The sequence below is a fragment of the Odocoileus virginianus genome, chromosome 18, assembly GCF_023699985.2.
Source record: "Odocoileus virginianus isolate 20LAN1187 ecotype Illinois chromosome 18, Ovbor_1.2, whole genome shotgun sequence".
Classification (NCBI taxonomy): Eukaryota; Metazoa; Chordata; class Mammalia; order Artiodactyla; family Cervidae; genus Odocoileus; species Odocoileus virginianus.
The window spans coordinates 1,275,832-1,303,668 of record NC_069691.1 but is presented as its reverse complement, the minus strand read 5'-3'; the positions used below and the strand labels follow the sequence as shown (position 1 = coordinate 1,303,668).

The window sequence follows — 27,837 nt, the reverse complement described above, 5'->3', positions numbered from 1 at the left end:
AAAAACTGATGTGGTGTGACAGCTGAGTTGGTGCTGCCCGACAAGCTTCCTCACCGGCTCGGAAACGGGGGTGGGGGCGGCGAGAGGGGAAGGCGTTGGGAGGGGTGGGAGTGGCAGCTGTCACATTACACGCTTGCACTTCAGATTTCTCTCACTTCCCCCCGACAGACGCACCCGCCACATGACCGCCAGGGCTCCACGCGCATCCATCCCGGGGAGACAAAGAGGCCGCGCCTCGCCGCGGATGTCCATCCTCCTGAGGCGCTTCTCAACCCGCCTCCAGCACAAGCTCTCCTCTGGGCCTGGTCCCGCAGCCATGGGCCCACCGCCGGCTCTGAAAAGGCCCTGCCCTCCAGCCTTCCTGCCAGCTCAGCGGGCGGACCACTGCGGCCTTTGGCCGGTTCGTGAAAACGCTCCCCTGAAGGCAGTGGTCGCGCTGTGTCCCGACCCGAGGGAGGGGCAGGGCCTTGGGGGTCCTGCCGAGGTGCCTTTGGTTACCGGTTCTGTCACCCAAGTTCATGAAAATCCCGTTCATCCTCACTCAGAGGAAGACTCCCTCCTCCTGGCCCGCTTTCCTCACTGACAAGGTCGGGGACATTAATAGTGGGAGTGACATCGTGGGGGGCAGGGAAGGGGGAACAGAGAGAAGGGTGCTCCAAGTTTTCTCATCCGCTCTATAAGGAAGGTCGCTGCCATAGGACCCTCCACGGCACTCCCTTACATCTGCCAGAAGGAACGCTCAAGACCAATTACTCTAAGAGCCAAATCATCGTCCCAGGCAGACGTCTTTCAACATCCAACTGGCTCGCATCCAACAAGTCTATACAATAGGTCAAATCATTCTGTTTCCTGGGGGTTTAATTTGCAACTAATTCCTCTTGCAGGGTTCACCAGAAAGCTCCCACTGTTTGAAACGAGATGTGCCGGGTACTTTATGGAGATTGTTCTATGTGGTGGGCAACCTGACATCACTGTTTTGAAAAATGCCCGAGCTGGAATGACCGCAGCCAGCCACGGTCCACAGGTGGGAGCGGACGCAGGGCGGGCCACCTGTCAGGCTTGACTGGCTGTCTAAATTTTCAGGAGAATCTGAAGCCCACCTCTGCCCTCACGCCCTAGAAGAGCTTCCCAGCTTCTCGTCTGCAAGACAGCCTTCGAGCTCAGCTAGGGATCCCAGGGAAGGTCTGCTCCGGAGGGAGAAGGAGCATGTTGGAAGAACAGCCTTGCAGGCTAACTAACTCTGGAGGGAGGGTCCCTAACCCAGGCCCCGTGGGCTGACTGTGTGATTACGTGCATAGGTGCCCAGATGGCAGAAGCCTGCTTTAAGGACTTCAGTAGTGCAGCAGTTCTTTAAAAAATATTTGGTAGGTCAGCTAACACTTAGGTGAGAGTCTGAAACGTTCATGTCTACAAACAGCAGCTGGCTCCCCACCCTCTGAACGCTGGGCACGTCCAGAATCACAAAGTTAGCATGCACACTTTGTGTCAGGCCAGGGGCCAAGGTCAGTGCCTACTCCCCACCCCATGTCCCCCACCAGTAATCACCTCTCCTTGCGGCTCCCCAAGGCCTTGCAGACCAGGCTGAGCTCATCTTCTTCAAGTGCTGCCCCCGGGCAGCCCAGGGGGGCACTCTGTCCCTCTGCTGCCCACTCCAGCACGGATGACCCAGCCTATTCACGCGTCAGTTAATCAACGCAAGGCCTCAGACATTTCTTTCAGAGCTGGTTTTAACTGCCACAGGACTCTGTGTCCCCAACTTCTTATCCGAGACTTAGTTTTCCAACTTGACCTCAGTTTTAGAGCAGAGGCTCAGTGGGATCAATCCGGGTGCCCCAAGGGGCCCACTGACCACCTGATCCCAGCAGGCGCTCAGCTGATACAGGGGAGAGATAAGCTGATGGGTGGGAAGTGGATAAAGGGTGAGTTACAGTTCAGTAACTCCCAACAGTCACTGAGGCAAAGCCCAGGCTCCTTTCAGGGGCTCAGAAAGCCTTCTGGGACCCGGCCATCAAGCACCCACCAGCTGCGCGTCTTCCCACATGCTCCCCACAAGCCTTGAAGCTGCAGCCACACCAGCCACTCGGGGCGGCACAGGCTGTCTCCACCCCTCCCTCACACAGCACCCACCTCTGGGCTTCCTCAGGGCCCAGCTAAGCACCCATGAAGCCACTGGTGGGCCCTCCTCCCAGCTGGCTGATCAGTCAAGATGTGGGTCAAGCGTTACCTCTTGGGAAGCCTTTCCTGCCTCTTTCCCTCGGAACCCGAGAGACTGTGTCATCTTGGCGAGGACCGCCCCCCAACGAAGTGAAGTCCAAGACACGTCGGTGCCTCCCAGGGTCTCATTACATCAGGGCGGCAAAGTGACTGGGGCAAGGACGAAGTGCTCCTAAAGTCCTGCCAGCCCGCCCCCACCCCCGCCACAGCCTTTCTGTGGCTGACCCTATGACCCTACAGGCCCAGAGGGCAGTGTCTGATGCCACCCTCCTTGGGCCCCTCTAAGGCCCGCCACCCCTCAGGATGGTTTCCGCCTGGTATCCACGCAGCATAACAAAACCAGCAGGGTCAGGAGGCAGGGAAGCCATCTCGCCGCATTTCTCTGGGGCAGAGCTTTTCTCCCTTGTCAAGTGATGCCCCCTCACCTGCCTTCTGGTAAAGGGGAATGTGTAAAGGGGATTTAGTGTTCCTGTTGTTTTGAGATCTCACCGCTGCGGTCTCAAGGCACTAGTGAACAGCAGCAGGCTGCTCAGAGGGACGGGCAGGCACTAGGGCCAAGGTCAGACTGGACTGTTGCCCCACCAGCCTGGACCTCCAGACCACAAACAGCTCCAAAAACTGTAAACTTCCCTGAGCCGCAGACACTCCGGGGACCTGTGATATCTCCCCCAGAGTGAGGCCAAGTGTTTCCTGCATCGCCTGTTTTCATATTCAGGAGAGTGTGTGCTCTGACAGCCTCAGAATCATTATTTATGTGCGAGTGCTCATTTTTCAGGGACAGACAGGAGCTCTAAGAGCACAACTGATGATTACGTTTGCAGCCATCACACCAACTTCAAAGGCAAGCCTCAGACGCGTGCAGAGGAAAGGCCTGTTTTCATCCCGTTTTGACAAGCTCTTCCCGAGTGCAGGGTCCCAAGCTAGACTTGGCGGTTAGACTCAGGCCTGGTCTAGGCTGCTGGGGGAAAGAGGGGCTCAGTCGGGACCCAGAGCAAGAACAGGAAAGGGGGAGTAGAAGCACTGTCTGAGTCCTGTGGGGGCAGGGAGCCGGGAGATGGCTCCTGGGGGAAGGAGGTTACACTGAGAACCGATGCAGGAGGGCAGAGGTGTTGCCTGGAGCCTGGGGTCCCTGGGAGGGGCTGGGTGCAGACGGAGGCATGGCATGAGGAAGACCTGGAAAGCCTGGGTCTGTGGGGCTCGGTCAAGGTGTCTGAACAGGGGAGTAACATTATCGGGCCATGTCCAGGGAAATCATCCTGGGACAGCAAGAAGGAGGGATCTGGGAAGGGTGAGCGGGCAGGCTGGGCTGGGGCCCCTCACTTGACCCTTGACAGGTCCCTCCTCCCCGAGAGCTCCCCTGATGTGTGCCCTGGGGACATGTGCCCCTCCTCTTTACGGGATGATGTACGTGCAAAATGACAACCTTTTAAAATGTATATTTTAAAAGATTTTTTTAAAAAGTAGGCATGGTGAAATCTGCTCCATTTGGAAGTAGGCTTCTCTGGAAAGACAGCCCCCAGGATCTCTGGTGTGGCTTGAGCTCTGGTCTGCAGGGTGAAACAGGCCGTGTGGAGGTCGGGTGGTGACTGGTGACAGAGAAAAAGGCTGCAGTCCTGCGGGCAGTGCCCGGGAGGACACCTGTGTGGGGGGTCGAGTGCCGGGGCCGGGGGGCTCCGTGGGATTCCACTGTGTCTCACTGCTGCTACCGCCACCACCGATGGAAATGAGCACTTGGATCTCCTGTGACCAGGTCCGAGCTCTGACCTTAGAGATGGGGAAACTGAGGCCCCCATGGGCAGTGCTTTGCCATGGTTAAACCAGGAGGCCGTGGAACTGGGATGAGCTCCGGAGCCCTTCAGCTCATGATCCCCCACCAAACCACAAAACACCCTCTACCCTAGCCCTGTCTCATCCGGTCACTCACAGATTTCTAAGATTCTAGCCATAAGGTCACAGCTCTGTGAAACTAACAGGATGAGTCTGCAAGGCTGCCCCCTGCCACTGACAACTCCCAGAGGAGGGGTTTCTGCTCCTCTCTGCAGCCCCCAGTGCTCAGGACTTGCAAGGGGGGAGGGATGTCATGAGATTCCGGAATGGATGTCCATGTCCCTGCAGCAGAGGCAGAGACAGGAGGCAAGAAGTCAAGGAGAACAATGCTGCTGGCAGAGCAGACCAGCCGGCCAGGAACTGAAAGAGACCTCGGGTTAAAGTGAAGCCTCTCACATCAGGGGACCGTCTGTCCCAGAGTCACGGAGCCAGCTATTAGAAGGCAGGCTCCTGGGCCCCAGCGAGAGCACATATGGGTGCAAGGCCTGGAAATCTGCACCTGCAACGCCTACCTCCCCTGGCTTCCCCGTGTTGACTACGACACAGACTGACATTGGAAGGCCCTCAACTCGCATCTTCAGGGCGGCCTGCCCCTCACCTTGGCCCAGGGTGGTGGGCACGGTGTTGGACTGACACTCTTCATGTTTCACAGACCAGCAGAGGTGAGGGGCCTCTTGGCCACCAGAGAGCGGAGCTGGGGGCAGAGAGCGTGGGAGGGTGTTCCACGGAGCCGTCATGTCTCCTGCACGCTCCCGCCCCGGTGGACCTGCTCTGAGGCAAGCAGGATGCTGTCTGCAACATGGGGCTAACCTGTCATCTGGGGGCTCTAGCATGGCTTGTCCTCCAGAGTCACTGCAGGCCGCCCGCATCACATCCCTCTCATGTGCAAGGTACTCTGGGCCAGAACAGCTTCTCTTGCCCCCTGAGTGCCCCAGAGCAGCAGGGGTGAAGAAGCTCCCGCAATGAATCACGGAAACTGCACTGTGTGTGCAGAAGCCAGGCTTACGGTCAGGTCCTGGGCTCCAGCCCTGGTTTCCTGTGTGTTTTCAGGAAAGTGCCTTAACCTCTCTGAGTCTTCACAGCCCAGCCTACAGAACAGGGATAAACACCACATGTACCGTCCTGTCTACCTCCCCAGGGTGATGTGAGAATCAAAGGAGCATGGATATGTTCAGGTCGTGAACACAAGGGCTATTGTTATGTGGTTTTCTGCTATTCATTTTTAAAGCATTAGGAAAAAGGTGTGTTCTTTTCTTCTAACGCTAGAGATCAAGTCAATGCGAGGTAAGTTGGCAGTTTTTTTTTTTTCCAGCAGCAGGCAAGAAAGCACTTGCGTGGCTTCCACCTGGCTGGCCACTTTCTCCAGGAGAAGAAGCCAGGGGTCCTTGTAGACAACTCTGAATGGGCCTTTCATAATTCTGAAATCCCAAGTGCGTGCGTGCTGTTTATGTCAGTACTTGTAAAGGAAATGGAACCTCCCTTGTCAGGGGAGGAGATAATCGTCCAGTTTGTCTCCCTGGCAGAGGTACTGTCATGTAATTAAAGATGATAATTATAGCTCCGCGTCTAGTGTCAAATCCGGGGCTCTTTCCAGACGCAACTGCGCCTCTCCTCGCGCTGTGTGAGCAAAACCACACCGCTGTGGACGGGAGGGCCCAGGCAGCCCCGTCCCGGAGTGGGGCGGCTCCTCTGCGGCCAGCGCTTTGGGCGGTGTGACCCGGAAGCTTTGTCCAGGACAGCGGGGTCCTCTGCAGTCCCGCCTCACTGCAGGATGAGACCAGGTGTCTGGGGGCATGGTCCGCAGACCTACGAGCAGGAAGGAGGGAACCCGGCTTGGTTCCCTTGGAGGGCACACACTCGCCGGCACAGAGCTCCCCCCTGGTGTCCACCCACAGAGTCCTCCGAACACTGACTTGAGCTCTCAGTCTCCTCCTCTGGCCATGGGAGTCTCCAGGCAAGAACACTGCTGTGGGTGGCCATGCCCTGCTCCAGGGCTCGAACCTGGGTCCCCTGCATTGCAGGCAGATTATCTGGGCTTCCCAGGTGGCGCGAGTGGTAAAGAACCTGCTCACCAATGCAGCGGACGCAGAGACTCAGGTCTGGCTGGTTTGGTTGCATGAAACCCTTGGGGTTCACAGCCTCCCCAGACGTGGTGCCCACAGCCTGGAGTCCACTGGACGCAGCGCTTCAGCTGAAGCCTGCCATCCGTTTCTAGCTGACTTGGCCTGAACTCTGGGTGGTGTTATTGGAGACCGAGGTGACTCCTTGGTCTCAGCCTCAGAGAGGGGGTCTGCCCTTCTGGGAATGTCCAGGACTGAGGCAGGGTAAGGGGCTGGGGCCCAGAGGGCAGCCTGGAACTCTCCATTAGCATTGGGAGCTTTGGGATTTACAGCAAATCTTTGTCCAGATGAAAATCAGTTTCATGTCTAGGCGGCACATAGGCTGTGTGTATTAATAACAAACAAACCCTTCCTCCTAATTTCTGGGTGCAAATCATGAAAATCATAAAAACATTGCCGAGTTTCCTTTGAGGCTCAATTCAACAAGATTCCTTTGCACGAAAGCCTAGGCAAAGCTTTGGTAGAGGTGGGCTGCTGCGCTGGGATGGAGGTAGGTTGAAGGTGGGGTAGAGGTGGGGGAGCCAAAAGCCAAGGCGACCACCTTGGGTGGGTGTTTTTCACAGTTCAGAGGCCTCCCTGCTGTCTGTGGCCAGTCCTGCAGCTCCGTCTTCCAGGCCTCCTTGGCGCACGGGCTCAGCCACGACCCCACGGCCTCTGCTCCCACGACGCTTCCCAGCCCAGCCACCAGGTAGGGAATCTGTCCTAACCCATGCCACCCCCAGCCCAAGCAGGCCAGCCCATGTCCTCCTCTGCAGTCGCCAGGGATGCACCTCTATGCCCACATCTGACATCCTCAACCACTGACGCAGTTCCACGGCATGGGCCACCTCCCACTGGAATGGCCTTCCAGGGGCCAGGCCCAGGTGCGTCCAAACTCCCAGCACTACAGGAGCGTCACAGGGGCTGGGCAAAACCCTCTCCTCGGCTTTACCCTGAAGGGTGGGGCTGCCCCTCCTCTGTAACATCCCCCCACCCTACCCTCCAAGCAACCCTCCCCGTCCCCCCAAGAGCGGCTGGGCCAGCACTAACCCTTTCCCTAGCAGACTGTCCGCAGAAGCAGCTCTGAGCTAGGGAGTGGGAATAAAGCCCTAGAGGAGGCCAGGGAAGGCGGGGCAGGGCCGGCGGGTGGGGGGTTGGTGCAGTCCACCGGCTGCTTTTCAGTTCTGCTGACTTGCGAAGTTGTGTCTGGAGCACTGCATTCCCCACTTTCAGGTTTCTGCTTCTTGTCACTGAGGAGGGTGGGAACTGACCCCCTCAGATCCATCCAGTTTGACCTGACAACTGCCCATCCCTCTCCACCAGCCTCAGCCCAGGGTCCTCCCCCTGCCGCCCACCCCTGCCTGGCCCCTGGAACACAGCTCCCAGGATGCCAGGATGCCAGAAGTCTCCCTCATGGCCCCTGGCAGTACTCAAGGTTTTGCTTCTGGGCTTCCAAGCCGGTAAAATGGAAGCAGCCCCAGGTACTGCCTCCCTGGGCCCTGGGGAGGGTGAGGAGGGTGCTCTCCAGGACAAGGTTCCTGATGGAAGGCTGACAGGTCCGTTCTGAATTAGAAAGAAGCTGGTGGGTGGGATGGGAGGGACTCGGGGGAGGGCGGCCCTGAGCTGGCAGGCTGGGCTGGGGTCAGAAGTGGGGGCAGAGCATGAGCAAACTGCGGAGTTAGAGTTGGAGCCCAGTGAAGAAGAGATGGGTGGGGGCAGACGCTCCCCCACCTGGCACAGTGCCAGGCCCGCTGGCTGGCAGGGTCGGGTGGGTGAGGCCAAAGACGTCCCTGCTTCGGCAGGCAGGATGCTGGTGCTGAAGAAAGGTGTGAGGGAGACCAGGGTTCAGACACTCGGGCACCCAGCTAGACGGGGAGGGGAGGGGCAGCTGGCGACACCCTGAGCCGAGGCAGGGTGACGAGGGCAATGCAGGCTTGAAAGGACTACCAATCTGGAGGACGCTGCGGCTGGGGCCCGGGGACACGAGTGTCTATGCTGGTCCCCGCGTGGAGACCCAAGGCCTGGGAGTGAGCCTACAGAGGCACAGGCAGTGGGCCAAGCCCAGGATCAGAGAGAGGGACAGGAGCGGGCCCAGTGACCAGGGCCGAGGGGCGAGCGGGCCAGGGCGTGAGACCCAGCTCTGGACCTGGAAGCCTGTAACCTTGGAGGGAGAGTTTACCGATTGTTTCACAACATCCCACCCAAACCAGCACATTCTGACCCGGGGACATTCTTCAACAGAAAGTTCCGGGCCAATATCTCAAGCACTGGACGCCAATAGCCTGACCACAAGAGTTCCAAGCCCTGTGGTCCCTGTGGTCTCTGCCCTCCAGGGGTCCCCAACCCAGCAGATAAATTACCAAGCAACGTGTTAAGCTCTGTATCAGCAAGACTTCACGAAGAGTGACTGTGGAGCCCACCGAGAGGCTCGGGCCCCAGGAGGTGACCCCTTCTCCAGGGCATCACTTCTCAGGTGGCCAGGTACAATTAGAAGCATGCATTCTGGAAGGGAGGGAAAAGAGACGTTTTATTTATTTGTGCTCATACTGCCAGTTTCAGAAAAGGACCAAAAAGGAGGCAGAGTGCCATGAAAACACACAGACCAAGCTAGGCGAGAATGGAATGGCAGGATTCCCCAGGAGGAGGAGAAGGGTGAGGAGGTGGAGGAGGAATAGATCTCAGGCACCTGCCAAGCTGTCCCACAGACAGAAAGGTTGCATCAGAAAAATGCAAACCCACTGTTACTCAGCATCCTTCCCTCAAGCGGCCAGGCACCAACCCCGCAGGGAGAGGGGGTCTGGAACTGGGCACAGTTCCAGGGAGCCTCCATGACTCAGCTTTCCCATCTGCAAGATGGAAATAATGGCACTGCTTCCTCCAGATGCCTTAAGGAGATTCTCGGCACCATCTATAAAAGAGCCCTTTAAACACACCACTCTGTCATCGTCACAAACTTGCAGAAAGCCAGCCCTAGTCAGAGGAGGGTACTAGTTAATTAGTCAGATAATAGGGTGTGAGGGCAAATCACTAACCTCCCTCTTCAGGCTCCTGGAGGGGCAGAAACTCTGGTGGGCGGTCTCCTTGGGTAGGCCCTGCCAAGCAGCTCCTCTCCCCGGGGGCCCTCCTCCAAACACATGGAGCACAAAGGCGCCACATCTGAACCCACCAAATCCCACCCCCGCCGCCCCGAGAACCTTCCTCCCCTTCTCGGATATGACAGGCCCCATTGGGCAACTGACCCGCTCATCCTCCCGCTCCCCAGGACCCCAGCTCCCCCCTCCCTCTCACCCACTGCACCCGATGGGCAAGCTCTTCCATCCCATCCACCCGCTCCAACCCACAGCACCCTACAGCCCCAGCCCTGGCTCTGGCCTCAGCCCCCTGGCCCGGATGACTGTTGCAGCCACAGAACCAAAGAACCAGTCGCCCTGCCTCTTGCTTCTCTTTGCTCTAATCCATCCTACGCACCCAGGCGGCGCAACTTCCTAAACAGCTTCCTAACCTGCCCAGGATGGGTGGTGTTTCCCCACAGCCTCCGTGCTCTGTCCACACCCAAGGTGTGCTGCTGGGTGGATAGGGGATGCAGGAGCTTTGCTGCCAGCTGCCTGGCGTCCACCGCTGGACAGCGTTCCCATCGGTCTCCATGCCTTCAGATCTCTTAATGTCTCTCCGGAATTCGAAAGGGCAAGAGGCAGGGGTGGGGAGATGAGTGCCTTAATTTCACATTCCCATTCCTTCATTTCCACCTTTGGGAGGGTGCCCGTTTCTCTCACAGCTGCCAGGAGACAGAGAGGAATTAGGTGCTACGTTCCTGGGGTCTGGAACCTCACACCTATGAGGCTGGTGCCAGCACACAGGATGGGGCTTGCTGCTCTGGGAAAATTCATGACGACCCCTAGAGCTCGTGCTCCCGCCCTGAGGCCAGGAAGAGAGAGGAACACAGCAGCCAGCCCCTGAGCCAGAGCTCTGCCCCCTAACCCCAACGACAGCACTGAGACCACCCTGCCTCCTGAAGGCGTTCAGGGCTCTGGGGACACGTCTCCATCCTGCCCTCGACTCTGAGAAAGTCCTTGAGCTGCAGTGCCCAGAGGCCGCAGAGTGTCTGAGAAACAGACCTCCCAGGACCAGAGTTCCCAGAAATGAGTTTATGGGAATCACGGTTACATAACACCCCCCTTTGATCCTGCACCCAGAGCGAAAGCTTCACAAGAACAGGGACTCGGCTTGTTCACTGCTCAACCCCGAGAGCATAGAACGGTGCCAACACACAGCGGATGCCTGCAAACGTCCATCCAATGAACACATGCATCGCACATGGCTCCCTGACTAAGCCCTGGTGACTTCAGACAACTGCGTCCTGGCAAAATAGAAAAAGTTGTTTACAGCAAGGAGCTGTTTACTGTTTGCTTTCTTTTCATTCATTGATTCTCCACCTAGACTTGTATTCCTGGGCTCATTCATTCACCTGGTAAATAGGTACTGGGCCCAGAGGAGATGTGAGGATGGGTAACACCCAGTCCTCGCCTTCAAAGAGCTCTCAGGCAGGGAGGGAGCCGAGGGAGGAGGCACCACCGGAGACAGAACTGACCTCCAGGACAGAACAAGGCACCAAGCGTCTCCTGCCCGACTCCCACCCAAGGTCAAGTCAGCTCCTTCTCTGCCTTCCCACCGACTCAGTAACTGGTTAACCTGGGACTTCCAGATCTGTCACCCTTGGAGGAGGATGGGATGTCTCTGGGCTCCTGAGGGCACCCCAGCATGTCTGTTATCCAGCCCCTGGTCCCTGGAATTAATTAACAGCCTTACACATTCAAGGACTATTTACTGAGTCCCGACTTTGTGCCACATACAACTTTAGCTACTGAGGTCACAGCAGGAACAAAGCGGACATTTCTGCCCTTGTGAAACCCACATCTCAGTGGTAGACAGACTATAAATGGATGAAGTGTGTTAAATAGTGAGCAGAGTTCAGGAACGAAGTCAACCAGAGAAGGAGGGGCAAGAAATGTTGCAGACGGGTTGAAGTTTAAGGTAAGTGGCCAGGGAAGGCCTCCATGGGAAGACAGTTTTGAGTCAAGATGTCAAATGTGGCTCTGCGTGCTGCCCCCTCCCTGTGCAGCCCACCCTGGTCTGCAGGAGCCCTTCCCACCCCTTCCTTTGATCTCTTTTCAGGGCCAGTCTGCTTGGCCTGTTTTATACCACAGACACCAGTGTCTGAGTCCTGGTCAAGCTCCCCATGCGACAAGGGGCCCCTGGAGGGCAGGGGCTGGGGTCTGGCACACTCCGGAATGCCATCAATGACTGTCAGCTGTCCATGGCCTGTCCCAGTCCTGTCGCAACTTTCCTGAAAAGCTGAACGAGCTCCATGTCGAGGGTCAAAAGGGCAAGGGGCACGTGGGGGGAGAGAAGAGGAAGGGACTGCCAGTGTGGGCCGGCCGGTCACCATGGGAACAGACTTCCTGCGGTCCTCCTCAGCAGCGCCTCTCCCCACCCGGCCTCCCAGCCCTGGAGCTCAGCAGGTAAGCACACTGGACGTCTGTGTGAGCTGCGCTGTTTCCCAAGAACAGGAAAGTCATTGGGTGACTAATCCAAAATCTATTTACACTTGATTATCTCCTTCCTGTCTGGTAGGTAAGTCATTCTGGTAAATGATAGACCGGCCAGGGAACTCTGCACAGTCCATGACCAAGCCTTCTATCTGTCAGGCGGGAGAGTGCCTGGGCAGGTTTCCAAACATTTCAAAACCAGGGCAGGAGCCCCACGTTAGAAGTCAGGAGACCTGCTCTGTGGCTTGCGGCTGTGTGACTCTGGCCAGCTTGGGCCCCTCTCTGGGCCTCAGGTGGAAAGAGGATGCTCGGCAGAAAGATTGCTCTTTGAGGGCAGCTCCCTCTGACATCCCCCAGCGGTGGAGACCTGTGACCTGATCCCTCCCCAGGACAGGCTGGAGCCTGAGGCAACTAGGAGAGGAGAGCTGGCAGGCCGGAAGGGAGTGCGAGGCTTATACAGGGTGAGGGGAACGAAGGGTGTGCAGACTGTTCGGGTAGCAGGGCTGTGGAGGAGGCCAGGTGAGGAGAGACGATGCACAGATATGCCGGGAGCAGGGGCCCAGACCCAAGGGCCCTTTACTTGCCCACCACTAGAAGGACAGGACAACAGCGCTGCCTCAGGCTATTTATTACACAGGAACAGACAAACAACAAGGCCCCACCTGTGAAGCGCACGGACTGTCTTCACTACCTTGTGATAAACCATAATGGAAAAGAATATTTAAAAAAGAACGTAAGGTATGCATAACTGAATCACTTTGTTGCACAGCAGAAATTAACACATTGTAAATCAACTACACTTCAATTTAAAAAAAGGAAAAAGGACTGCCCCAAGTGAGAGCGCAGAGATGACAGTGAACATATAGGAGAGCAGAAATCTCAGGCAGGAGGCGGCCCCTCTCTGATGGCCAGTCAAGACTCAGAGGGCGCCTTCTCTGAGAAGCATTTGCTAGTGTTTGGGGATTGTATTCTGGGATTCAAGAACAGCAGCTCCAGGAAGGGCACCTGGAGGTGGCTGTCCAGAGGGTGCAGACTTGAAGCTCCTTCCCCACAACCTGGCAAGACCTGGGCTGCTGCTATGAGGAGGGCAGCGGCGGCGGGGCGGGGGTGGGGGTGTCAGTTCTGCCCAGGACAGCCAGAGAAGCCTGATGCGACCACAAACGCAGAATCTGCTTTTTCAGATGAGGCAACGGAGGCCCAGAGAGGGGAAGCAACCTGCCTCAGGTCACACAGTGGACCAGAGCAAAGCCGGGGCTAGAATCCACATTCCTGCCTCCTTCCTCCAGCAACAGGCCACCAGTGGAACACAGACTTGAAAGTGGTACACAAGCATCATTCTCTCAGACAGCACGCTCTCACTAGAAGAGGCCACGCCAGAGGATAAGATGATATGAAAGAATGCCCCCGCCTGCATCTCCACCTTTAAAATCAGTGACCTCCCTGGCAGTCCAGGGGCCAGACTCCCACACTTCCATTGCAGGGGGCACGGGTTTGATCCCTGGTCCCGAATGCCATGGCCAAAAATAACAGTAATCAAATCAAACCAGTAACTGGCTTTACCTGGAGAGTGCCCATGAGCACATGGAGTTTAAAAGGGCATAAGGCAAGTCGTGAGCACCAGAGCTCTGTGTGAAATGGTTTTCTTTTAATTTCCTCTTATTATGCTATAAAGTTGATTTTGTAATAAAAACATGCTAAGGACTTTTTAATGTATAATTGCTTACATATTAAAAATTATATGAAATGCTTTCAACTAATGCTTATATGATTCATCCTGTGAGATGACACTCTGAACAATTTTATATAGGATGGGGGGTAGGTGGGAGGAGTCACCCCTCAATATGAGGCCCAAGTAACTGTAAAATCCCCAGTTATTTCTGCAGACCCTCTGGGAGTCTAGGACAGAGGTGAGTGCACTTTAGCTAAAGGCGGGGGCTCCAGAGGGTGCTGCTTTTCCTGGTTCTGCTGCTTACTTAACATTTCTGAGACTCAGTGTTCTCATCTGTAAAATGGGGATGATGCTAGTACTTATACCTCATAGGTTCCTTGGGAGGACTGAATGAGTGCATCAGAGGAAGGTTTGGAGCAGTGCCTGACACAGAGGAAAGCCCTGTAAAAAAAACAAACTCCCAGCTTCCTTGTCACCAGCATCACCGTGGGCACCTCTGAGAATTCCTGGGGTTGAAGGCCTGGGGAGGAAGGATCCCTGGTGAGAAATATTCTGTGCCTTTAGGCTAACAAGGGCCTGATGATCTGATCCGTCTTTACATGTTCTTGCCCCGTGCTTTTCCTATCAGGATCCTATCGGAAGCCTCATCTCCTGCCACTCCTCTCAGGCAGAGAGTTCCCACACCTCCATGCCTTTGTTCAAGCTCCTCCCTCTGCCTGGCTGCCAGGCCCAGCTCTTACCCCCCACTCTCACCTCCCACCCAGCTGGGACGGCCCAACCGGAAGCTGCTGTCTCTGCTCGGAACTCCTGGAGGTTTACTGCCCACCTCCAGGCACCAACCAGCCCCCGGGCCCACGCCTGTCTCCACGCTTCACAGATGTTCCCAGAGGCAGAGGCAGCATGTGCCTAGGCCACACGGTCCAGATGCCAACACAGCAGGGCTTGGCAAGGGCTCTGAGTACCAAGGGTACTGCAGCGGACCTGGGAACCAACTGCTCCAGCGGCCTGCTTGTTTGACCACCCACCTCCAAATGGGTTGGAGTTAGAAATGCAACCTGCTCCAGCATTCTTGACTGGGAAATCCCATAACAGAGAAGCTTGGCAGGCTGTGGCCCATAGCATCGCAGAATCGGACATGACTGAGCAACTGAATATGCATGCATGCACCCCAAATGGGCAGGGCCCCGATGGGGACTGGTCAGAGAATTCAGCAGCACAGAAAATCATGTAAAGGACCAAACAGGCCCCAATATCAACAACCTCAAGCACATGTGCAAAGTTTGTTCCTCCACCCAAGACTCACATCAGTGTTACATGCCTTGTTTTACAACGCGGCCCCCAACACGCTAAGCACCCTGGCCCACACAGTCACCCCAGTGGGCCTGACTCAGCCCGACACCCTTCCCTCTGCATCAGGAGGTGTCTCTGTGCATCTGGAGACCTCGAGTCCCAGGATCAAGCCTCAGGGAAGAAGGAGTGAATGGGCTGCAAAGCAGAGTTTTGGAGAGGGGTGGCCTGACTCTACCAGCTCCGTGGGAGGTTTGGCCTGGGGACACTAGAGGTGGACACAGGGGCAGGATGGACACCAAGAAGTGGTATGATCCGTGCTCTTCAGGGCACGTGTGAAAAGGTCAAGACCAGAACCTGACCTCAAGGGACGGGCCGAGGAAGAAGCAAAGGGGAACCAGGACCGAACAGGTGCTGTGAGCCAGGCTGGCGCCGAGAAGGGAAGCTGCCAGCCCTAACCAGATCCTCGCCTATTCAGAGCTGGTCTCGGGTGCTCTGTCTGTGGGACGCGTCCTAGGCGTCTAATGACAGGGCAGGGCACGGTGAATCAGGACATCCTGGAGCTCAGAGCTGGCACAGACCTAAGAAAGAGGTAGCCTGAACCAACCACACACCTGAGACTTCACTACTTTCATGTCATCTCCCAATGCTGGTTGTCTTGCCTCTGCTTGGATGCTTCTACGGAAGGGCAGCTCAATACTTCACAAAGTAGCTTCATATTTAACCAGAATGTTTAAAAAAATCTTAAAAGGATCTGACCTTTTTGAGCTTCAATTTCCCTACCTATAAAAAGAAAAGCTGGGACTGGGTCACTAGCCTTCCAACTGGGTTCCATAGAGCCCTAGGTGTTAACTCTTTAACACCTAGGTGTTATCTCCAGAGCTGCTGTTGGGGTGAGAGAGGTGATCAGGACAGAAAGTGAGGTCCAGGTGTACATGGGTTCTGAGGCTCCATGGAGACCTGAGCCTCCATTTGGGGGCCACAGCCTAAATCCTGTGGGTGACACCAAGGGGGCCAATGGGAGGGGGTGAGCTGAAGCAGACGAGAGGGACGTGGGCAAGAGGAGCCCCCGGAAAACGGGCCTGCTTCTCCACGCACGCCGTCCTGGCTGCGGCCAGCGGGCTGGGCTGAGCTCTCTGCTCACCAACTCACACCTCCCCAAGCTCTCTACCGCTTGCTGCACACTGCCAAGACTGCGGAGAACAAACCTTGCCAGTTAATCACAGGCCACACGGGCCATGATGTGGAGTCTGAAAGCCAAGCTGCTCGGACCCTGGAAAGAAGTCCTGAGTAGCTGCAAACAGGGTGTTGCGGACAGCACCCTCAACTGACTAGCTGGCTGTGCTGCCTTGGAGCAATTACTTAATACCTCTGTGCCTTAGTTTATCAGGGCAGTGGGCACCTACACTTCAGAGAGTAATGGTGAAGATCCAGTGAGAATTCACACCAAGTGCTGTAAACAAGTATGAGAGCGTTTGGCCGTGGCCTCCGCTGCTGCTGCTGCTATTACTGACCCATCCTTCCGTAAACCAGGAAAAACAGAGTCACAGAACGTGCTGCTCAGGGTCAAAACAGCTAGTTCACAGCCAAAAGCAGCTACAAGCACTACTGACGGTCCACTCTAAGGCTACTGCTTCTCAGCGGGAACCTGAGGCCCACTTGGTGGCAAGTGGCCACCCCGGATCTGCTTGACATCAGCTTGGTCTCCTTTCAGACCAGTGCAGAGAGGCACACCATCTCAGGCAGAGAGGCCATGCTCGTCCCAGGAGCGTTATCGTTACATACCAAAGAGGCCTGCCCCATTCACAGAAGCTACGTGCACTCACACACATAAATGTCACAGCATCAGAATAAAAGAAAGGCCACCCTGAAAGGGTGAACGTAACCTGTTCCGTGCCAGCCCTTGCTCGGCTGCCGTCCCCGGCACCCACCTCTGTCCCCTCTCCTCCCCTGCGAGCTTCACGGCAGCTGCGCGAGCTACTTCCTGCAACGCTGACACGGTGCTGGCTAACCCAGCCCCCAGCCCCGCCATCAGTCACTGCGGTGATGGTGATGTCACACGCAAAGAATTCCAAGTCAAAGAGAGCTGCTGCAAGGTCGTTACACCCAGAAAATGTCCAGTTCCCCTGCATTTCCTTAAAAACATAAAAATGTGGGTAAATTTGAGCATAGTCCCCAAGGTACAAAGCAAGCACAGAGCAGAAAATAGAAGGATGCTGCTTTGCAGAGAGAGCGCCTGAGATCTTAACAGGTTTCTGGTAAACTCAAACTGCCCTGCGTTGGGCCTGGCCCCTGTGGGTGTGCCTCATTAAAAAGCCAAAGTCCCTCAGGACAATTCCACCCGGCAAGTCGGCTCCTCACCGCTGCGGTCAGCGGCAGCACCCAGGAGGAGCCCGGCTCCACTCCAAAGACGCTGAGCAATTGTAGACTCTCCCCGGAGTCTGGCTCTCGGCAGATGCTCCCACCCACCCCTGTCAGCTCCCCGCCCCCGTGTTCTGAAGATGCAAGTCTGGATCTGTAATACCTTCTCCCTTTTTTGCTGGTGGGACCCCAAGGAAGTGACTTGTCCAGAGTCTCCATCACCTGTGAAATGAGACAACACCTCCTTCGCAAGGACACGGTGAGGCTTAATGAGCATGTATGTCAGAGTGCCCACAGAGGCTGCTCTGCCAAGAGAGACCAGGAAGATGGGAGAGGGCATAAGAGGCGGCCCTCGAGAGTCTGACCAGTTGCTTCCTGCCTCAAGCCCTTCACAAAGCAGCCAGCTGTTCTGGAGCCTACACAGGTAGCCAGAGAATTGCTTTCCGTGATCAGGAGAAACAGGAGGCAGAGTCCTGGAAGCAGGGCCTGGACTCATACCCAGATTCTTCAGCAATCATCCTAGAGCGTCTCCGCAGCCAGAGAGCAAACATGCAACACAGGCCCAGCGTGTGCTAAGAGCTCAGCTTCCTTTCCCTTTCTCCTCCTCCTCCCCCTCCTTCTTTTTCTCCGCAGTATGTTCTTTTATTTTTTATTTTACTTTTCGGCCACACCACATGCAGGATCTTAGCTCCCCAATCAGCGGAAGCACAGAGTCTTAACCATTGGACTGCCAGGGAAGTCCCTCCCTTCCTCCTTTAAACTCAGAAGGAATCAGGAGACCGTGCTCAAAAACAGGAACACCAAATAAACAGTAAGAGGGTCACAGGAGGAGGCACCTGAGTCCCGAATCCTGAGACATACAGGGCATCAACTCAACAGGACCCAGAATTCAGGGCCACCTGCCCACGGTCTGCGGTACATGGTGCCCCTGCTCACGTTGCTGTCCTGCTCAGGGCCAGAGCAGGCCAACCCACAAGTGTCCTTCCATGCCTGGACCATCCTCCTGAGCCAGCGGGACCCTCGGGGGGGTTCTCCCCTGCGGTGATCTCCCTACCACCCGCCCACGCCTGGGGTCTGTCAAGACGGCTGCTATCTGATATCTGTTCATTCTTTAAAGATGCTCTGGAACTTCCCTGGTGGTCCAGGGACTATGATTCTGCGCTCCCCATGGCAGGTGGCCCAGTTCGATCCCTGGTCTGGGAACTAGATCCCACATGCTGCAACTAAGGATCTCATAAGTCTCACAAAGACTGAAGATCCCGCATGCCACAATTAAGACCCAGTGCAGCCAAATAGACATTTTTTTTTTTTAAAAGATGTTCCAAGTATTATTCTGGTGAAAACAGACCCCCCAGAATACCACATACCCAGCCACATTCTGCTGGGCCCCACAATGCTGCTCTGACAGGTTTCATCATCAAGGGCCAATAGGAAAACGGTTATAGGGGAAAAGTCTCTGTGTTTTCCTATAAACCTGCCACAAAGACCACGGTGCTTTGAGCTGCTTCCTGTCCTAAAACAAAGATTTTCTTGGTTGGGGGCAGGGATAACTTTGTCCTTAATGACCTAATCTGACCCCTTCTACTAAGTAATAAAAGCAAGGTAACCCGGCCTGTTTCTCTTATTGCCCTGGTTGCTAGGAAGCTCCAAGCTTTCCATCTCAAAAGTTGTATATCTTTTTTCAACTAGAAATTCCTAAGAGAAACTCCCCCCACCTCCCCACTTACTTGTTTCTCTCCTGATAAACTGTACTTAGTACCCTGCTATCTCTGGACGGTCACTGTGCCCTGTCGGGTTCTTCCCGAGGTTAGTGAAACCTGAACAGATAACCTGTGGCAAAGATTCAACACAGTGCCAACTGCCCAACCACCACCTCCAAAGCACACACCGTCCCCTGCAGAGGCGGATGGGTGACCACGTGACCCATCCACCACCCCTCGGAGTTGTAAGAGTCTGTGCTTACCAGTCATGATCCTCTGGGCCTCATAGGGCTCCATGTAGCCTGCGCTCTCTCCCTTTCCTGCTTTGCTTTTGAGATCATTCTTGGCATCAAAGGGATCCGAGTAGTCATCAGCGATGGTCACCTGCAGGGAAGATGGCAAGGGTGTGAGTCCACCTGTGGCTTCCTACTTCACTTCTGTTCACAGCCAGGCTTTGCTCCAACAAATATAAACCAAGTCTGTGCCAGATGGGCAAGGGAGGGGAGGTGGAGGCAGGAGTCTGAACTGGCGCCCACCAGCAGGGAGCTCTGACTCTTGCAGGGGGACCAGGAAAACCCACGTTGCCGTGCTCCATCCTGAGGGAGGGTCCTGGGCCTGCACGGGCAGGACCGCTGCTCCAGGCACAGTGACTCAGAACAGAAGCACAGAGGCAAGAACCTGGAGGGTGTCTTCGGGGGTTGTGACTTGCTAAGGGTAACGGAATGAATGGAAACGGAGGAAAGTTGGAAAGCAGCTCGCAGAAAGCCCAGAAATGCTGACATGCTCCTGGCGCTGGCTGAGGCAGAGAAGAGCTTGTCTCGAGATAATTATGTCCAGCGTTCCACTTTCCCAAATCTGGAACACAACCATGCCTTGGGTAATCAGACAACAATTTGGTGAGATCAACGCTCTGCAAAGATGACTGCGGCCCCAGCCGGGCCTGGTGAAAACACAAGAGCAGCTCGGGGATGCCAGGCAGACTGGCCAGACTAAGGGCAGCAAGGGCCTTGGAAGCCACACATCAGAAGACTCTCCTGCGACAGACGGGGAAACTGAGGTCTAGAGCGGGCGGGGGCTGAACCGAGACCCTCTGCTGGCTCCTCTGCCTCCTTCCTGGACTCCTCACTTGTCTGTATCCCAGAAAACAACAAAAGTTCCACAACAAACAGAGCAGTCACCTGGGGCAGCCAGGGGAGTCCCGAGACCATAAAAAAAATCTGAGTTTTGAAAACTTCACAGCTTTCTCTTTTCCCAGGAGAAGGGTAAAAATTCCCAATTGCAGGCTCAGAGCAGACACAGCAACTTTTCCTCTCAGTGGAGGTGCCCTCGCCTTCAGGAGGGGCACCCTCACCAGAGGGGAAAGCACAGGTCCCTTTTCCACGCACACTCACTCCACCAAAACTCACTGTGACTTGGGCTCCTTTGGTCCCACACCTGGCAAAGGCCAAGTCCTCAGCCTCCCAGCCAGGGCCACCCAGCTGCCTCTCTCGGGAGGAGGGGGGCAGGTTGGCCTGTCTCTCAACCCTTGGGGTTTCATGAATTGTTATTTAAATTGTGAGTTTAATTAGAAACCACAAGAGCCTCCACTCTCACCCAGCTCCTGGAATGTGAGGCATTTGAGGGGCCTGTAAACCCGGGGGAAGGGAAAAATCCCCCTTTGTCTGCCGGGGAAGTGGCAGTTTGTGGCAGCAGACCTGGCCGGGTGAGCAGAGTGACCTCCGGCTGCCCGGAAGGTGATGCCCGCAGAAGGACCGCGGGCAGCTGCCCTGTCTCCAGCGTGTGACCAGGAGGGCCGGGGGGAGGCATCTCACACAGGAGTCACTGCTCGCTGAACAAGGGCAGGCTTATCGGTGAAAGACCCAGGGCTGGAGCACCGTCTGAGCACGTGCGGGGCCGGCTGCCACCGCTCTGAAGCGGCTGTGGGTCAGGCTAGAGTCCCAGTGGGGGTGCGTCCAGATGCTGACACTGCAATCGTGGCCTTTCTGGGGACTCCCGGAGCTCAGATGACACTGGGCAGGGACAGATGGGGGAGAGGAGGTAGCCTTCCTCTCCTGTCGTGTCTTCCGTATGATATTTCTACTCTACCATTTGCAGGACACACGAGGAAGAAAATTAGACACGTGAACCACTGTCCTACAGCACAGCTCAGATGCAGATCTGGGGCGCGTAGGGTTTTGGGTCTCAGAGTTCAAGGGGCCAGAGTCCAATGGAGAAAATGATGAACCTGCCGTGGATGACAAGTAATCTCATTTCTCTCGTCCTCACCTTCCTCGCAGTCTCTTTTCTTCGTGAATACCCTCCCGACTATTCTGCAACGAGGAAGGGAGCAAATATTTCCCCAAGAGAACAAAATCACTTTGGGGGGGGGGGATTAGCTGCGGAGGGTGCTGGGCTGCGTAATCTAGAAATCAACATTCTGGCTCCTCCCGGAAGTGCTCAGTAATTTGCAAACACGGAGGCAAGCAGGATACAAACCAAATCTTTGTTCGCCCTGGGACGGGAGCTCTGGGAGGCCTTTGGTTCAGCAGGCACTATCTGTATTTTCTAATTAAAATGAGATCTGAGCTCAGGCTGTCACGGAGGCCCTCAGGCTGCCTGCCCTGCTTGCTTCCGTTTCAATAAGAATTTACAAATCCTGAAACCAGGGAAAGCTCCTGGTCTCTGCTGACATGTGGTTCTAGTTATACCTGCTGACAGTTGAAAATCCTTCCGTTTACAAAAAAAAAAAAGTTTAGAATTCTGTTAGTTTAAGAAGCAAATCGGAAGGTTCCTAAAGTGTATAATATTTAATCAATTTCCTTTCAAACTTCAAAGTAAGGTTGGTAGAGGGGAGGGAATTTGAGGTTTAAGCAACGAGAAACTCGGCAAACACTCACTGAGCTGTCTGACCTTTCACAAAATCACGTCCTGGTTTTTGGAGTAAAAATTTAACCAGGAGTTAGGAGAGTTGAGTGGGGAGCTTAGCCATGCAATGTACCACTGGCCTCAAGGGTGGCCACTATCCCAGCTGCCCAGGGACACTGCTTTGCTTTCAAACACCCCCGTCAGTGGACAGGTATCTTAAACGTAAACAGTTTAAGCAAAAGTGAGCCAACCAGGACCCCTCTGGAGGTCAGGCCACTCAGGTATACAAGAAGCTTTCCTCGATTTTGATCTTGAATCGGCAAACGCCCGGCAGGGCGCTGGACCCTTCAGATGGCCTGCTTGCCTTACCGGGGCAGGTGCAGAGCTGAGAGGAGCCCGGGCCACAGGGCCCGCCGCTCCCCCGGGGAGGAGAGCGGCAGAAAGACGGCTGTTGAGCGTGGCTGCCTAACACATCTTCTTTCACTGTTCTGGCCTCCTGGGATGGGCGTGCCGCCTGCCCCTCTCTGAGAAAAGAAGCCAGGTATGGTTAAAACCCAGACAAGCCTTTTCTCGCTTTCAAACAAAACTGCAGATGCCCAGGATAGCCAGTGGCCCTGAAAGACTTTCACAGGCTTATAAAGCGGCGACGCTGGAGCGGGGCGCGGGGGTGCCGCTGTCCTCGAGAGCCCTGTCCCAACCTCCCATTTTCGTACATGGCCTACAGCAGTCCCTGTGGCTCAGACAGTAAAGAATCTGCCTGGAGTGCGGGAGACCCAGGTTCGATCCCTGGATGGGGAAGATCCCCTGCAGAAGGAAACGGCAACCCATTCCAGTATCCTTCTCTGGAAAATCCCATGAACGGAGGAGTCTGGCAGGCGACAGTCCGTGGGGTCGCGAAGAGTTGGACATGACTGAGCGACTTCACTTTCCTTTCCTGTCCACAGCAGTCCAGAGGATTCCAGAATCCCAGCACACTCAGTGCCTCTGTGACAAGGCTCTGGAGTGAGCTCCACAGGCCTCCTTTCTGCTGTGCACACACTGCTGGGTGGAACTGGTCCGGCCCTGACAGCTGTCTGAAGCCTGGGTTTCCCTGAGGATTTAGCTTCATGATAGGAGGTAGTCTTTCAATTCACCCCCAAAGGGAAGCACTGGAGGAAGTGGGTGTCTCCGCCTGGCCACAGGCCCACAGGCTTTGACGAGACAGTGGCACCGTATGGGGAACCGGTCCTCTCTCTCCACAGGCGCTGGGTGGAAAGATAAACGGGAGAGCCACTGTGAAGGTTAACTTTGGGCAGAATCCACTAAACTCCAAAAGTGACCCAACAGTTCCGCTTCTCTGTATTTATTCCCAAATGTGCACAGGGAGACTTGGCAAAGACGTTCAGTAAAGCAAGTGATAAAGAGAAATTTCAAGAACCTTCTATGTCCATCAATAGGGGAAATGCTAAACAAACCGTGCCAGTTTCTACTAAGGAATATTATGTTTTAGATTAAAAAAAAAAAAAAGCAGTCACTCTAACTCTATATGCACCAACACTGTGCTCCATGACATAGCTTCGAATAGAAAGAAAGCAGGTTTTAGAATGATAAATACAAGATGATACCTATTTATGAAAATTAAACAGAAACTTGTATCTCTATTTAACCTAACAAAAATGTCTGGGGAGACAGACTCTTCAAACTGACACCTCCTCCAGGAGGAGGGAGGGACCAGGATGGGGTGATGAGAGAAAATAAAAGGAGACTTGTCTGTAATATTAATACATTTTTCAAATAAGAAAAACTTATTACTCAATTATATGGAAAACTAAATTTTCCAAAGCACTCCTCTTCACAGGTTATTTTTGGTAGAGGAGATAAACTACTTAAACTAGCCTGAAGATAGGCGTGGCCTGGAATCCTTGTTTTATAAAACCCAGATTCCTAGCCCTAATAACTTGTATATTTAATAAGTAACCCAGGTGATTCTTATGAGTAAAGTTTGGGAAATCTTAAGTTAGAGCCAGCCCCCTCGCCCACCAATCTAAAGCTAAGCCTCTCGATATGACTCTGGAATTCCACTTTTCCCAGATGTTTCTCAGCCTTGTTCATTAAAGTGAAGCAAGAAGTCAGTGTAAAATGCAGCTCTCTCCTGCTTTCTTCCCTGGGGGTTAAGTGGAGTAAGAGATGATCCAACACACCTTGGTCCATCTCCAGGATCCAAGATGCAGGAGTGATGGCATCCTCTGTGCAATCCTGAGGGCTGGTCGGATTGAGCAACATGCCTGACCCTGCCCTGCCCCCTGAGGGGAGCCAGGGCCGAAGCTGGGTCTGGCTGTGAAGATGGGCAATGCTCTCTGTTCAAAGCACAGATCCTTTCAGAACAAGACTACTGCTCAAACTCTCCAGGAAGGTTACCTGGCTCCAGGGAGGGCTGGTGGGACTGTGGAGAAGAGCTGAAATGCACAGGTGTCCCTGCTAAAAGCACACAAGCCTGCTGAAAAGAAGGGACACGGGACGGGCAGCTCCACCCTCCAGGAGTGGGAGGCCTGTGCTGTCCCCACTGCCCCGAGGGCACCTCCTCCAGGCCAGACAGGCACCTCCCTTGCTCTGCTGCCTGGGAACTGGCAGCATCGGGCTGCCCCGGCTCAGCTACTTGCGGGATGAGGCAAGACCAGCTTCCACCACCCTCCGCTGCCCTCTTCTTCCTGGGAAGGGAGGGGGCGGCAACCCATGGGGCCCCGTGTCCTTTCCAGGCGCGGGGCTTTTGTCTCCTCTGCTCTAAAGCAAACTGCAGGTGAACACACCTGGGAACGTTCTACATGGTCCCAGTTGGACCATTTCCTTATCAATTTATTCTTAAAACTGTGCTGCTTTCTTCAGGGTTTGGGGGTCATGGATCTCTTTGAGAATCTAATAACTGATAAAGTTGTTCCTCCCTCCACCCCATTCATATATGCCTGCAAAGTGTCAGGCACTTCTCAAAAAGGTCAGGAGCCCCAGGTTAAATGACTAAACCTCCCCACCGCATTTGAATCACTTTAAAGAACAACTAAGGGGCTTCCCTGGTAGCTCAGTAGTAAAAATAAGTCCGCCTGCCAATGCAGAAGACATGGGTTCGATCCCTGATCTGGGAAGATCCACATGCAACTAAGTCTGTGTGCCACAACTACTGAGTCTGTGCTCTGGAAGCCTGGGGACTGCAACTACTGAGCCCATGAGCGGCAACGACGGAAGTCTGAGTGCCCCGGAGCTCTGCCGTAAGAGGAGCCTCCGCAATGAGAAGTCCCCTCACTGCAACAGAATAGCCCCAACTCGTGGCAATCAGAGAAAAGCCCGTGCAGCACAGAAGACCCCAAAGTAAATCAATCAATAAATTTTATTTTATTTATTAATAGAGCCAAAAATAAATAAAAGAGAGAGAACAGCTAAGACAATAGGAGCTCTCTGCCTTAGGGAGGTGACGGGTGCTGGCTCTAGCATAATTCAACACACCTGGCTGAAAATACAGGCCAGTGTACGACTGGCCTGCCTTTTGACTGTGCAGGGGCAGAGGGGCCATGAAGGACAGCCTGGGGTGCTGTGTCTTGGCTTGCCAGCTGGAAACCCAGGAGCCACACGGGCAACCCGGCCCCCCGTCCACTCTGGGGGTCAGGCGGGCTCCTTGAAGGTGAGTGAACAGCATGCAGGGCAGCAGCAGCCAGCGGCTCCCTGCCTCTGCCCCCACCAGGGGACTGGCAGGCTGGAGTCCTGCTCTTCCTCTGGGGCCCACCGTGACACAGGCCCTGGCAGGCCTCAAGAGGGAGACTCGGCTGCCATGCCGGCCAAGAGATGGCATTAACAGGACAGGGACTTGGGGGTCTGGAGAGGGCTTCCAATGACGAGGGGCTGCCTGGAGAAGAGGAGGTGGACAGATGCTCCATACAGACCCAAACTCTATAGGGGTAAGATTGATGAGTCGGGAAGGACAGCTGACAGCCAGTGAAAGGAGCAGCTGCCTGGGACCTGGAGCGCCTGCCATTCGGGTGCCCAAGCAGAGGCCCTAAGGTGGGTGTGCGGTTTGGGGAGAGGTCAGAAGACTGGACACCACCTGTCTGCGCTCTGTTAGTGCGCTTCAGCTGCTCCCCAACAGGACACCGGCTTCAAGGAACACCTAGCTGGGTGGCTGGCCGCAGAACCCCAGCCGTGACCTAGGTGGGTGGCATTGCCAAAGCCCTAGCAGCAGGCCAGAACTGAGCAAAAACGGAGAAAAAAGAGTGGCTCCACAGAAGGGATCCCGCCAAGCGGAAAGGTCCCAGACAGAGCGTTCTGGCCCGAACTGACTCTCCTTCATCCTTGCTGGGGAGCTTCAAACAACCTTCTTTTTATCTCCTCAAGCTTCAGCAATTCTTTCGTGAAACAGGGCAGAACTATTTGTTTTCTCAACTTTACGTGAGTATCGCGAAGAGCAACTAATGTCATGACTTGGGGACGTGTCAGCAGTTTATAAAGAACAGGCTATGGTGGCACCTCCTGGGAGCCCGGGATCAAGCTGGGGTCTCTGCCCATGAGAAGCTGAAAACCTAGTCGGGAAGACCGAACATAGACCCAAGAAGAAGCCCCAGAAAAGGCCCCAGTGATGATTACAGAGAGAAAATTGGCTGCAATTAGGTGTGACAACAGCTGTCACATTTCTCAACCACAAAAAGAAAAATGTTTGTGAACGATCCTTTTTTTTGCCTTTTATGCTTTGGGGAGGATGCACCTTGTACGGGGACTTGATTAAGAGGTATAGAACCTTCAGGCCACCCTCCATATGCTGAGATGGCAGCGTGTTCTGGGTCTGTGCCCACGTCCAGGGCTCCGAAGGGTCCACAGAACAGGCTGCAGCACACACAGGGCCGTGGGGGACACCTCGCCCCCACGCGGAGACACAGGCAAGCAGTCCCTGCTCGCCATCCCTGTCCCTGGCTTTGACCATCACAGACCACCTCTACTGACAGGCACACCAATAAATCATTTCTGACATGGTAAGAAAATTAATCTGGGGAAGATTAATTAGTTACATTCAGGCGTTCAGCCGAAACTCCTGGAAATCAGCTGGTGGGAAGGGTGCTTTTTCTGCACCAACCTAGGACACGTTCCCTTTCTTTCCTCTAAGGTCCGGCTCAGCCACAGAGAGTCACCTAGAAGTGTGAGGCCCCTCTTTCACTGACAGAGGTCAAGGGTTCTGCCCCTAAGGCCGCAGGGGCGGGAGCTCACAACCCTATGCTTCAGTTACTCAGGACAGTTGTCAGAATCCAAGCAGCCGCCGTCCGTTCCTTTGTGCAGACCTTAGGTGCTTTGTAAACGCTTCTTTACAGACCAGCCACTTAGCTGGCCTGTGTGTCGGGAGGCGGTGGTCTCCACTGGTCTTTCCAGTCCTGCCCCTCCCAAGGCCACAGCTGCTTGCCTAGACACCTGCAGGCTCCAGCTTGTCAGGAAAAATGCATTCCAAATTACAGCCTTCGTCAGCGCCTCTCCAGCCCTGCGTGCCCGCCTCCCCCCTCCTCTCACACACACACCTCACCCTCCTTCAGTTTCACCCCATGGAGCAGGCTGTGGGTCCTGGGTGGGAGGTTGTTGGAGTGCAGCCTGGCCCAGCCCTCTGTTTATCTACCCCAGAACCTTGCTGCTATGTGGTAGGCACCAGCTTCTCAGCATCTCTCAAGCAGTGGGAGGTTCTATTTTGAACTCAGAAATAGCTCAATCCTAGTTTTCATTTTTTCATTGCTTTTAGTCAGAACCTACGGACAGAGGATTCAGCGCCTCCCTCCTGAGGACAGAAGCACCTGGGGGTCTGCAGAGTCACTACATGTGGGGTCAGAGTTCAGAGGGCCTCGGGAGACAGTCTAGTCCAGTGGATCTCAAACTTTCCTGTGTCTAAATTGTGCCAAGGAGATCTCACATGGAGCCCCAACACGCTCCACTTTCCACAGCCTGAGAAGCACGAATGCACTGCGGAGCAGGAGGTCTTGGGGAACGGGGAGTGAAGGTCAGTGCCAGCAACAGACAACCAAATGCTTCCTCACGCCCAGGTCCACACGGCTTCCATGCTACCTGGATGGCTACCTAATTTTCCTCTTAAAGTCTTTCTTAAAAATTTCGGGGCATATTCACCACCATCATGCCCCAGGAGAGGCACACTAGCTCCTCTCACAAGAACCTTCATCCATCCCCGCAGAGTTCCTTACGGAGGCAGCCCCAGGCCAGGCCCGGTCCACCCGGGGTCACCCACTATGCATCCCTCTGTCCTCCTCTGAGCTCTGGCCCAGCACAGAGCAGTCCGCCTG

General features: G+C 55.0%; 1 protein-coding gene across 1 annotated transcript in view; it reads right to left on the bottom strand.

The window, feature by feature from the left end:
- SHB (SH2 domain containing adaptor protein B) overlaps positions 1 to 27,837 on the bottom strand; it is a 132,341-nt gene that overhangs the window by 64,915 nt on the left and 39,589 nt on the right. Inside the window, exon 2 of the mRNA XM_070480232.1 lies at positions 18,967 to 19,087. Within this exon, the coding sequence (XP_070336333.1) occupies positions 18,967 to 19,087 (121 nt within the window). The remainder of the gene's footprint in view (positions 1 to 18,966; positions 19,088 to 27,837) is intronic.